This window comes from Phalacrocorax carbo, chromosome 7 (assembly GCF_963921805.1).
Source record: "Phalacrocorax carbo chromosome 7, bPhaCar2.1, whole genome shotgun sequence".
Lineage (NCBI taxonomy): Eukaryota > Metazoa > Chordata > Aves > Suliformes > Phalacrocoracidae > Phalacrocorax > Phalacrocorax carbo.
Genome location: NC_087519.1, coordinates 11,878,793 through 11,892,124, shown reverse-complemented (window position 1 = coordinate 11,892,124; position 13,332 = coordinate 11,878,793). Strand labels below are relative to the sequence as shown.

Genomic DNA, 13,332 nt, shown 5'->3' with positions numbered 1-13,332 from the left:
AATACTCTATTCCTCGTTGTCTGTAACAAAATTTTTCCAAGTGCAGGGTAGCTATAACAAAAATATATTTATCACCAGCAATATTTACCCTACCTGTAATTCATTATCACCTATTTTATTCTAGTTCCGAACAGGACCTGCTGTTTGTTCTCTTCTGCACAGAACAAGAAACCAACCTGATGAAACTATCACGTTTGAGCAAAGGCGTAGGGTATATGTCACATGGAATATTTATTGTGTAGTTTAGCTCTGAAAACATTATTAAAAGTATTGCTCCTTATTTGCTGTTCCAAATTGAAATCACAAATGTAATCTGCTACCAGCTTTTGTTGAACAGACGTCTGTATATTGCAGTAATGCATTAGTTACATGTAATGAGCTAGAATCACAGTTTTTGAGAACTCTCAGCTCTTTTTTGAGTAGATCTGTGCTTAGTGCCAGTCCCTTCTCACATTCTTTGCTCCCCTTTATGGTAGCATTTACAGTAAAGCCAAGAGAGGTTCATAAATTGATATTAAGTGTGTGGACAGCTTGTTATTTTTCTTTCCTAATGTTTCCAAAGAAATGTGAGATAAAGCAGATGAATATGCATTTAGTATGGGTTTTTTTCTGCACTTACTGCACTTCTTTCAATGCCTTTTTATCAGTTTTGTTTCAATTTCAGTATATTAATCTGATACGTGTGTATCAGAGCATCTTTGTCATATCTATGAAACGGTTCTTTCTCAAATATCTAATCGCAGCAGAAACTAGGAAGGGTTTTCACACTTTTCTGTAGAATGTACTCATGCTGTGGAGAAAGACTTAACTTTCTAGAATAATGAAAGGGTTTAGACTGCATTATAGTCCGTGAGGCAGAAAATCAAAGCTGCTCTGACAGTCAGTTCTTTTCTGTATGATGAGAACAGAGAAACTGCTGTTGTGTATGAGCCAAAGGGTCTGCCTAGGCTGGTGTCCTGTCTCCAGTGGGGCCAGCCCTAAGCAGGAGTGTAGGATATAGCAAAAATAGGGCAAGCATATATTGTGCTGTGTAATAACTTCTCTTTCTCGTGCTCAGTCCGTAAGTCTGACCTCTCTTCCCAGGGCTGCCTGGTATCAGTGTAGAGCAAGTGAGTTCCTTCTGACAAAGATAAGTGCTCAACCTTGAGTATAGTCTCAAAGGTCGTGCTGCCAGCAACGCCAGGATGTGTTTTCAAGTCCTAAAACTGTAACAAGGGGACTCCACGTGGCTGTTCTTCCAAACAGAACAATTTAGGTGGAGGACTTGGAGGAATTCTGGAGATACAAGGCCAAATCCCAGTGCTTATTTATATTGTATGTGAGAAAAGCAAGTGGGGGGGGGGTGGGGGGGGGAAGATGTCTTTTCCCAGCTCAGCAGTCTGGGGTGGTATCAATGGAGGAGCATCACTCTGCACTGTAACCTGGTCTGATCTGGAAGGTCAGGAAATCCACAAAGAGGATCATTGCTGCTTTGTATTGCAGTTCTGGAACTGGCAATAATTGTAACACCTTTCCTCTTAGCAGCAAGAGGCTGACAGCATAGGGACTGAAGACTTGTAGGGATGCAGTATACTCTCTTCTTGGGAAAACTCAGTCCTACAATTCTTAAAAAACAAACACACGCACAAAAAAGTCCCTGCCTGCAGTGTCAAATTTGTTATGTGCTGGTGCCATGTTCTACTGACTACTGCTAGTGCAGTAGTTTGGTGTGCTAGAGTAACATTGCTGCTTTTACTTGGTTTTGGAAGCTCTCGAGCTTTTTCTCTCCCACAAGTCTCATGTTAATGTGTCTTTTATTCATGACATGGATTACTGTGAGACTTCTGAAAGATTGTTTAGAAATGGGAAAGGGTCAGAGCAGAGGCAGCTCCTCTTAGAGATATACTATCTTACACATCAAAAGAGCATAGATGAGAACGTACAAGGGACTGTAAAAGCCTCAGTTGGGAGGAGTTAGATAAACCCTCACCAATAACCTGCCTACATTAAACCTTTTCCAGAATGCATGAGCCTGAGAGATAAAGGGAGCTATAAAGGGTGAAGCAGCTAGTAGGGCACCAGCCCAAACTGCCCACAGCTCCTGAAAGGTCGTGGTCCAGGTTTGAAGAGGTGCTTTTAGAAGGAATCGTTATGGAGCCTGAGGAGTACAGACGGAGAGGTGAGTGATCCTCTGCTCTTGGAAATAGGTAGTATTTGCTTAAAGAGATCAACTGTTGTAGGGCTGGGAGCAGTACCCAAAATGAGAATGGGCTATATACTCTATTTCCACATGTGTCCTTGAGACTTAGATCTGCTGAGGCTGAGATGAAGTTGAGTTTAAATTTAGATTTAGAGTCAGTGGATGACTTAGGCTTTTTGGTCTTATACCTAAAATACCCTGGGAAAGCTGCAGAACTGTGATGCTGAATAAACTTGTGCTAAGGGGTTATGCACAGTGGCTATTCCCTGGCTGACCCCATGAAACGCCAGTGATACTGGCATGGTTCTGGAGATGGGGAGCAACCTTTGGTCTCAGGGCTGGAGGATATTGCCTAAAAAGTGGAGAAAAGGTGTGGAACTGGGCAGCTGTTTTCAGAGGATGCAATGGGGGGTATGCTGTAATGACAGGGAAGCATGGGGCATTATGAAAATTTAATTTCTGTGAAGTGCAGTTTCAGTTAATTTGTAGGCCAGAAAAATCTATCCTCTCAGTAATAAAATCGTACCTGTACCATGATTGTATTTTAAAGGTATGTTTGAACTAATCAATCGTGATGCTGAAATAACCCTGTGAATCTGTTCTGTCCCCATGAAGCCTGTTCTAGAAGCCATGTCCCTGCATTATTAGATGGGACAAGTAGGGTATAGGAGGAAGGTTAGTTCCTGTGGCTATCCTGGGAGCAGTATTCCAAGCACTGTCCAATGCTAGTGACAGATTGCCTGAAGTGCTAGAACTGCTAGTTAGTTTTCCTGCAATCTAAACTCAAAGCACTGCTTTGGCTCTTCCAGGGAAAGAGATGGTGGATTACATTTGCCAGTACCTGAGCAATGTGAGAGAGAGACGGGTAACTCCTGATGTTCAGCCAGGTTACATGAGAGCCCAGTTGCCGGATTCTGCCCCAGTGGACCCAGACAGCTGGGAAAACATCTTTGGAGACATAGAGAAGATTATTATGCCAGGGGTAAGAAATAAAGTATAATAATGGCAGGAGAAAGCCATTATTACCTGGGGTGAGCATCAAATCCTGGGAGTGCACAGGTTCTGCAGAACACTTATATAAATAAAAGTAAAGCACCCAAAATGCAGGGTAAGTCTTATAGACATTAGGTCCATGGAAGGATTCTGGAGATTACTGTTGTGTTCCTAACTACAGTTTTAGGGGATAGACTGAATGCATTTTTGAAGTATTTTATACATTAAGAATAGCTCGTGTTTGCTTAGAGGGAAAAAAATATTTTCTGACACTGGTGAATTCAGCTTCACAAGGCCCCTACCTGCTGAACTGCATCATCTCAATTTCAGAGATATGGAAACTCAGGCACAGCAAGATGAAGCATCTCTTGCCCAAGGTCATGTACATATAAAACTTTTCTCCTGCTCTTTGAATGTAAAGGTCTCCTTCCTCCTGTACATAAATAGTGTGGATTCTGCTAAGGGAGTTCATATTACCTAATTAAATGCATTATGTAAGAAGCTGTTTCAAAGTCTATTTCAAAATTTTCTTTATAGATGTTTGCAGAAACTTGGTCTGATGTAGGAGAGGTATTCACATTAAACATGCTTATGCTGGCGTCCCACACACAAGCTCCTTCAGGTATATAGAGGGGGCTATATAATTGTAAATTGTTCTGTGTAGCTAAGGGTAAGCTGTTGTTCGACGAAATGAATGAGAGCAACTTTGTTGCTAGGATTGCCCTTATAAAGATAAATATTTCGATAAATATTTCTGACTCTGTTGTGCAATGTTCAAAAGACCATTCTTTCCTGTTCAGATTCTTTGTCTGCCTGTTTAATTCAGATAAATGCTTTTGCTATAATTTGGAATTTATCTAATAACGACACAGCGTTATCATTTGCTAGTGCTGCATTCCTGCTGATATTATCTCTGTAGCTTTCTTCTAGCAAATCTATAATTGCACATATTATGTTGCTGTGATCCTTTTCCATCACTTTAAACAGATGCTAATCACTACATCTCATGCAGAATTTTGTAACATTTTCAGACTTAACTTCTAGATTATTTTGTTCTAGGTAGTCCATTGGCAAAGTCCACACATGCATGCCTACTTTCCAGCTCTTACTTCCTGGCCCTCACTTCTTGGAGATATGTTGGCTGATGCAATTAACTGCTTGGGATTCACATGGGTAAATTTTTTTTTTGTTATTTTAGATATTCATATCTCGTGTGCATTATGCAGGAGCAGGTAATAGTCATTCTTCTTCTGTGAGTTAGTATAATTATTTAACCAACTGTACGTCATTTGCATAAATGAAAAATGTCACTTGGGAAAAAGGGAATATATAAGAGCAAACATTGCCTAGTAGTAAGAGGTGAAGGAAGAAAATATATCACTAGAAATGTGTGTTTTCTAAATCTTTGTACATCCCACTGTGAACATTGTTCCTTGACCCACAAGTACTGCAGGCAATAAAGCAGCCACCATCCATGACTGCAGGCTAGGCTGGGCTCCATTCCAGTTTTCCTGCTCCTTTGAGAGAATACATTTCCTATTTTTCCCTCTTCTGAAAATAATTGTCTGGTGGCCTGTCCCAGAATACCTCGAGTATTTTGTGTCCTCCTGCAGCAGCTGCACAGGACTGCTTGGTTATGACTCTACATACCTCTGTAGCATTCTGAAGCCAATGCTTTCCCCAGTGGTGAAGCTGCCCAGATTTTTAGGTGCGTGTCTCTGTGTAAGGAAGTAGTAGAATCTCATAAACCTGTAAGAAATTGATGGTTATGGCCTCCATGAAGTTGTATCAGATTAGCTTATTGTGTACACACAAACGTCCATTTCCATTCCCTCAATCTAATTTTGATAGACTTCTGTTAAGTTTGCAATGTAAATGGATTCTTTCCTAAGTGGAAAGCTGGACACTGCAGAACAGCTTTAATCTTTCTTTTGCCACTCTTCAAAAAGCCTCCCTTAACTCTCAGTTGGAAGACAGATCTGTGCCCTTTCTCTTTAGGGACCAAGAGCATGTGTGTGTGTGTGGTGAATTGCAGTTCCATGATTGAGTCTCAGATGGCTCATTGTGATTGTTTTTAATGACTCTAAAATTATTGATAGTTTAGAAGCTCAATACTGAGGTGATGCAGGTAATCTGGAGAGAGCATTTTAAGGAGGCTGGTCAGAGTGTCTGTATTTGGTGTTCCAAGAGAGCAACTAGCGATGAGCAAGGTACCTGGAGCTCACCCTCAACTGCAACCTTAGAGGAGAGGTCAGTATTACAGAACTCGCCAAACAACACAGTTTTTATTACAAAAGCATGTGGTGTGGGCCATAGTATTACAGAATTAGCTGCTTATACATCCAATGCTACAAAGCTTATCATCTGCCTTTGTTGCACCTAGGTGAGATTCCCCCAAGGCAATTAAAAAGTGTTAATAGCTATTAATTAAAATGTGATATGTGGTTTAATCTAAGGGTTTTACGCCTACTGTGTTTGCAGGGTTAATTACAGCCTGATTTCCACACACACACACCCCCTTTGCCTTCCCCCCACAGGCCTCCAGTCCAGCCTGTACAGAACTGGAAATGAATGTGATGGATTGGTTAGCTAAAATGCTGGGCCTTCCAGATAAATTTCTGCACCACCATCCCAACAGTGTGGGCGGAGGAGTATTACAGGTAGGGAAGAGCAGAGGTGGCCTCATCAACATTTTGTTTTCACTCAAGTGCATTTCCCTCTGGGTGATTAGTTTTCCTGGAGGCAAAAACAAGGTTTGCTCTATGGGTCTGAATAGAGACAAATCCCAATTTGACATTACTTTCCCAAATGTTAGTATTAAACATAAAAGATTATAGAATAGGGATTGCTACTGCTTTTAGTCCTAATTGTGTTATGGGTGAGGAGCAGCTACTCTTGTGGCCTGCCTTAAGAGAGTGAGATTTGGTTTCTTCAGTCTGTTTCACATCATCAAATTAGTCACTGAAGTGATTCTTACATAGTTACAGAAGGAATCCTTGTCACTGTCCTTCTGCCAGCAGTCCTTAGCCACACAAGAAATTATTCTTCCTTTTTCTCATGTCTACTTTGTGTCTCTGAGAGTTGCAAGACCAAGGCCTGAACCTTTACTTCCTTTCATGAGGCCCAAACAAGTATCCCCTGGAATCAGTGCTGAGGCTCTCTGTTGTTATAAGGAGCTTTGCTCAGGTTTGTCATTTTTATGGGAGATACTACATTTCAGCTGTATGAGAACAAAAGGAAAACATGATTTGTTTACACACACACACCCCCCCGACTTGGTCCACCACGTTACAAATATACAGCAGTTAAAAGGCTTTATTTTTTGTTGCTGGCCCAGAGAGGTTCTCCTCAGGTAGTGACTTTCCCCTCCATCCTACTAGAAATGGCAGTAGAAATAAAAGGGGGTGGGCAGCTGAGCACTTCTATGACTTCATTAAAGACATGACAAAATAGCAATGAAATAGCACTATGTTGTAGTAAATGAGCAATGTCTTTGCAGAGCACTGTGAGTGAATCGACCTTGGTTGCACTGCTAGCAGCAAGGAAAAACAAAGTTCTGGAGATGAAGCTTTCTGAGCCAGACGCTGATGAGTCCTCACTCAATTCTCGCCTCATTGCTTATGCATCTGATCAAGTAGGTTCTTATGGTTACAACGAAAACAAATTCACTTGTGCTGTCTCACCCAGACTATACAATGTGAACTTGCTTTTCTGTACTAAAATTAAAACACAAACATGAATGCCTCACAAGCACGAACAAATCCCTCTAACGTTGCCTTCTGCAGATGGGGAAACGAAATCAGTGTGCAATGAGGTTTTGTAGGATCCCAACAGTCCTTGAAAGACTCTTTCATGTGACTTGTCATTTCTGCACTTCCTTCCTGTTTTCACAAAGCCTTACTCCAGTAACTAGGTGCTGATCTCATGCTGCTTCAGCTCCTCTTTCTTCACAGCCTCCCTCAACTCAGAGACAGGCATGCTCAGGGTGTTACCTCAGTGCTGTTCCTGATTGTAGGTCTCCACTCTAGGCCTCTGTGCTTGTTCTTGGAGGAAACACCTACACAGTACTGTGACCCTGCTTGCAAACCTGCTCTGCCCTTGGACTCCTGAACTGAACAATTGTATTGCCCTGTGAAAACTGCAACAGGAGAGGCACTCATGCTGGTTCTCTCAGAATAACTAAAAAGGTTTTTTTCTTGTGATGGGTTTTAGTCTGCCGCAGCCCAGAAGTAGGCACACTTCAGGGGTTTTTATCTTCTTATGGCAGAGAGGAGGGAATACTGAGGCTAATCCATTTCTAGAGGGTCCTTTAAGATCAGAGTTTTGATAAATGGCCCTCCAAACACAAGGTTAGGATGCCTATTATTACATTTTAGAGATGAGTACCCAAATAAATTGAGCGCATGCATTCCTTGGAATTACAGTGTATTATTTCTTCTAGTTATTCACAAAGAAGAAACTCAGCCTTGTATTAATATGGATTATAATAAGGTTTTTTTTCTCTGCTTTTCTTGCCACCACTGTCTTTTATAAGGTCATAACCTAACACAGCTGTTCAGCCTCAGAGCTTGCCTTCTTATTGTTTTTTGTTTTTTTTTTTAAAAGGCACATTCTTCTGTAGAAAAGGCTGGCCTGATTTCTCTTGTGAAGATGAAATTTCTGCCTGTGGATGAGAACTTTTCCCTCAGAGGTGAAACTTTGAAGAAGGCCATTGCAGAAGACAGAAAGGCAGGCCTGGTGCCAGTCTTTGTATGTTCAGCTTTCTGGTTGGGGGTATTCACATAGTGCTGTATTCTTAATGTCACCATAAAATTACATCTGAAATGTTTCTTATTGTGTTAAAATACATTAGCTGAATGTTAAAAATTATACAAGAATTTGTTTTATAAAACAAAAAATCATAGTATCATTTCAACTGTATACGATAGCCTCTCCACTTCTAGTGTTGCATCCATTTATTTAAAAAAATGCCATCTTAACCAGTTTGTTTTCTTCTAGGTTTGTGCGACTTTGGGAACAACTGGTGTCTGTGCTTTTGACAATCTCTCAGAACTGGGTCCAATTTGTAAGTGTTTTTTCTCCTGATTTTAGCTATGATAGCACAGAAAAGGTAGTATGAGAATTTTTCATGTCAAAACCAAGGAGAGCAGAAACACTAATCAGCCAAGTTTTTCAGATGTCTCAAAGATTGGTGGAATCAGCATAAGACTTTGCCGTGATTTCTGTAAGATTTAGATTAGGATGCTAATATACATTATATTCAAGACAGATTACATTTGTTAACTGATAAATCTTTCATGTGGTTATTCAGGGAATACAGACTGTACAGGAGAGAGCACAGTACTGTTGTAGGATGGGTACATTAAATATTTAACTTAGCAAAGGAGTTTTGAAGGTAGTGTTGGGTAGGACATCCTTTGTTGCCACCAGTGCAATAGGTATATTTGACATGGTTGTAGATTATACTCCAGCATAAATTCTGACAAGTAGCCACTGAAGACCTGCGGCACTTTCTTTTATGGGTTGGAGAGCGGTTTCTACCTCTTCGTCCTTTTTGCTTGCCACCGTGTCTTAATTCTAGCTTTGCACAACTATGTTGTACTGGGGAACTTCGCTTAATAAAACGGCAGGTGACAGAGATCAAATGTTAAAAACAACCTCACTCATGAAATACGGAATAGTGAATTTTGTGACAGAGTCCATCTGATTTCAGCACTATCCTATATTTTGTGGTTCTGAATCCACAGCTTTAGAGTAAAACTAGACTGTCAGTTGTTTGTTTTGCTTGTGATTTTGTTGCAGCCTGTCCACCACCTGCAAAAACCTGCACCTAGGTGAGATTGAGCATGTACTTTGATTCCTTATGTCCCTTATATAACAACAATTTCAATTCCAACAGGCGATGCTGAGGGACTCTGGCTTCACATTGATGCTGCATATGCAGGAACAGCATTTGTATGTCCTGAATTTCGATTTTTCTTGGATGGAATTGAATATGCAGATTCATTTACTTTTAACCCTTCTAAATGGATGATGGTTCATTTTGACTGCACTGGATTTTGGTGAGTAAAGGCAAAACACAACAACAAAAGGTTAACATGCAAATTGCAAAGTGTTTCTCTGCACAATTCTTTGCTAAATACAGTTCATTCTACAATTGATAGGGTTCAAGACAAATACAAGTTACATCAAACCTTCAGTGTTAACCCTGTCTACCTCAGACATCCCAATTCAGGAGCTGCTGTTGATTTCATGGTAAGTTATTTGAGTTTATACTTTAAATTGCCTATAAAATGTTCAAACAGAATGTGAAATTCCTCATACTCTGGAGTCTGCTTATCTTATAGCTGGTCTTATTACATAAAAGCATAAAATCAATTATACTGAGATCCTAATGCAGGTTAAATAGTAAAACTTTGAAGTGAGCCATGGTTATCAAAATTAATTATAAAATTGCTTTCAGATATAGAGATTGAAGTACTAAGATTTTTACACAGATGGGGATCCAGCGTTGCCACCTTAGTTAGAAGGGGGATTTCTGTGCATCGTGTTGCTGAAGTAATTCCTACTGATGGCATTTTGGCTGGTTTTCTTGTATCTCTGATATGTAATAAAAAAGAGAAAGCAGTGAGCAATGGAAACACCACGCTCTGAAATAGCAGTAGAATGGATTATGGTTTTCTTCAGATTAAGGTATTCATAGGAGTGCTAAAGGGGCATTTCACTTTAGTTCCATTTTACAGCAGATTTCAGTCCAGTAAAACAAAAGAATATTCACTGCCAATGGTTTCTGCTATGATCTCATCCTAGTCCTGAAAAGATAATTGTTTTCTTGAAATCAATAGTGCTTTTCATTAGGGAATAAGTGTGTGAGAGGGGGGGAAAATATATCAATGAGTCCCTCTTGTGGTTAAACAGGACCCTGCACCTAATTGTGTCGCTCCCTGGCAGTATTCCTTCACAAGTTTGTCACTCTGTTCCATGCTGTAGGTGTTACTTCCTCTGGAAGGTTCTACCCCTATATCAACTCTCACTGTTTATAGTTGATTTGGGAAAACGTTCAGGATGGCACTTAAATAAGCAAATTAAAGGAACTGAAGTGAGCACTCCAGAACTGAAGTGTGAATGGACATATCTTAAATTGATAATGCTCTTCAAATGCAAAAAGGTTTTGTTATTAGCTGGTAATTAACTAAAATTTATAAGCATATCTAGGCCATAGGTTAAGGGGAATAGCCAAAATCTTAGTTTTGCAAGTAACTGAAAAGTATGTAGACACAGTGTTTCTTTCATGGCTATTTCCTAGGCTTAGCAGATTTTCAGTAGTAAGAAATTATTTCTGTCAACAGAGACTTCTGACCTGAGGCTGAAGCAACAGCCGTAGCAGTGTAAGGGGATGCTTCTTTCTGTTCTTGGTGCACTCACTGATCCACCATTGTGTTTTCACAGCACTGGCAAATTCCGTTGAGTCGTCGATTTCGTTCTTTGAAGCTGTGGTTTGTGATTCGTTCGTTTGGGGTGAAAAAGCTTCAAGCTCATGTCCGCCATGTATGGGCATTAACAATGCAAGCATAAATGTATTATGTTCATTTACTGGAATCTGAGTTTAATAAAATCAGTGATGCAAAGATGAGTGACAGAAATCCTCCCACACACATAGCTTGCATGTGAATGCTAAATGCATGCTGATTTTACTCTTAAGTAATCTGTAAAGATTCACTGTGTAGACAAAACATTTCCTGTACCCTCTTAGAAGCAATAGGCAATGGAAAGCGACTCAGTAAGTCAATGCCTTCTGCACATTACTGAGTACTGATCTGTAGAAGCTTTCTTTGAGGCAAAGTGGCAGCTGTTTGGGAGGCAGGCTGTGACGGGTGGCTGAACCCATTGCTATGAAAATTTACAGGCTTAAGTCTTTGATGGAGTGTAAATACAAGGGATCATATTGTGGATCAACAGTTGTCACAAAAGGACTCTAATCTGAGAAGGCACATTCTGTTTTCAAACCATCTTCTAGAAAATTCCTATGTGTAGTCCAGTTACTCTTGTTCATTGTCAAGGGTTTGGGCAAATAAGAGACTGACTAAAATTCTCAGCTTTGTCATTCGTCTGTTTCCTACCATTCATGCATTGGAATGATGTGTTTTAGTAAGGAAAGGAATTCTTTTTAATTACTTAGTTGAGTGTCTTACAGTGGGTTTGTGACAAACCAGTACATAACTACTTTTTTTCCTTAATTACAGGGTACTGAAACAGCAAAATTCTTTGAATCACTGGTTAGAAGTGATCCACTCTTTGAAATTCCTGCCAAGAGACATCTCGGACTGGTTGTATTTCGTCTAAAGGTAAAGATCGGGCCTTTTGCATGTCTTTTTGGAATGAATTGACCACAGCTAGTTTCTCCCCAGACATTAAGAACTGTGAATAGACTTTCATGTAAGAATTTTCAGTGCTGGAATTCTTAGAAATGTCTGGATGTCACTGGAAATTCTAACTATAGTATTTTTTTCTTTCTTACTCATATTTAAAACAGGGTCCCAACTGGCTGACAGAAAAACTCCTGAAAGAACTAAGCAGTTCTGGCAGGCTCTTCCTTATTCCAGCAACCATTCATGACAAGTTCATCATTCGCTTTACTGTAACATCTCAGTTCACAACCAGGGAAGATATTCTGCAAGACTGGAACATCATTCAACACACTGCAGCCCAGATTGTTAGCCAGAATTATGGGTTGCACTGCATCAATTCTGGTGATGGGGCAAGAATCCCTAATATGATAGTTAAACCTAGTTCTGATGCCATTAGTAGTGCTTCTCAGCTTTATCTGGATGGAGAAAAATGCAAAACACCTTCCAGAAAAATAGTGGTTCAGCCTAAAAAGTTAGTAGCGAGTCCCAGTACGTGTGTGATTAGTCAACAAGTGAAAGGTCAAGGGGAGCCTCTAGATGACTGTTTTCCAGAAAATGTCCAAGATGTTACCAAACATAAGTTAACATCTTTTTTATTCAATTATTTATCTGTTCAAGGCAAGAGAAAGGCAGCACGTTCCCTTAGCTGCAACAGTGTGCCAATGACTGGTGGTCTCGAGCAATGTAACCCCAAAGCAGCAGCCACTGACAAGGAGTCTCATGGAAATGCCAGAATTCTTTCCAGGCTGCCTGAAGAGGTGATGATGCTCAAAAAAAGTGCCTTCAAAAAACTAATTAAGTTCTACAGCGTCCCAAGCTTTCCAGAGTGTAGCATTCAGTGCGGCCTTCAGCTGCCTTGTTGTCCTCTGCAAGCCATTGTTTAACACGTAAGAGTGATTGGTCCTTAAGACCTCATCAGGTAGAAAGAGAACCAAAGTTTGCTTATTCATATGCAATACTACATGTTATTTTGTTCAATATGTAAGCAGTGGCAGTGACCACTGAGAAAATACTTGTGCTTTTACTGGTGGAAACCTTGTGTATTTATAGATTAAAATGTCAAATAAATCTTGTAGGCATGTAACATGAAGCTCTCTGTTGTGTAGACTGTGGTAAAGAAAACGCCAATTTCTGCCTTATCAGTCCTGGTAATGGACAGTTTCTAGCTGATAGGCTAGAACCATTTTGACAAAATATGCTGGCCTCAGTGGGGGGTAAACAATTTAGCTCTCTATTTGCACCACTGATTTTCTTTTTAATACCTTGATTTAAACTCTCTAGACTGCTGTGAGGGCCTGTGTGTGCAGACAATGCCAACATCAATCTTGAACTGTGCAAAAAGAAGGCTGTAACAGCTCTAAAAGATTTTGCTGTATTAGGGCAATTTTAAAACTCCCCAAGTTTAAACACAGCAGCCCTGCCATTCCATCTGTGCTAATCAGCTACTGTGCACAGGAGGCTTTATGCAACCATGCAACCTGTGGCCTTTCTCAGCATTACCTAAGGTCTGTAAATCACAAGGGCCTGAGGAAGGAGGGGAGGAACGGTATTTCACACTTTCTCGTTACAGAAGAATTAAGCGGGATTACAGAAGAAAGGGTCTCCATGCAGCAAACCAACTGATTGCTACAAAAGGCCAATGATTTTACATATTTTTCAAGAATAATTAAAAAGAACTAGGGGAGAAAAATCTATTAAGGGTGGCTTTAAATTCAGAGGTACTACTGTTGACTCAGAAAGCATGATTGCTAG

The 13,332-nt window shown here is 40.2% G+C and overlaps 1 protein-coding gene across 1 annotated transcript; it reads left to right on the top strand.

The window, feature by feature from the left end:
* Nucleotides 1–1,604: 1,604 nt before the first annotated feature.
* HDC (histidine decarboxylase) lies at nucleotides 1,605–12,740 on the top strand. The gene is made up of 12 exons (XM_064456326.1): nucleotides 1,605–2,158; nucleotides 2,989–3,161; nucleotides 4,232–4,345; nucleotides 5,710–5,832; nucleotides 6,672–6,806; nucleotides 7,778–7,921; nucleotides 8,171–8,237; nucleotides 9,072–9,234; nucleotides 9,337–9,427; nucleotides 10,622–10,720; nucleotides 11,416–11,517; nucleotides 11,706–12,740. The coding sequence occupies exons 1-12, from the start codon at nucleotides 2,131–2,133 to the stop codon at nucleotides 12,462–12,464; spliced, it is 1,998 nt and encodes a 665-aa protein (XP_064312396.1). The 5' UTR covers nucleotides 1,605–2,130; the 3' UTR covers nucleotides 12,465–12,740.
* The last annotated feature ends 592 nt before the right edge of the window (nucleotides 12,741–13,332 follow it).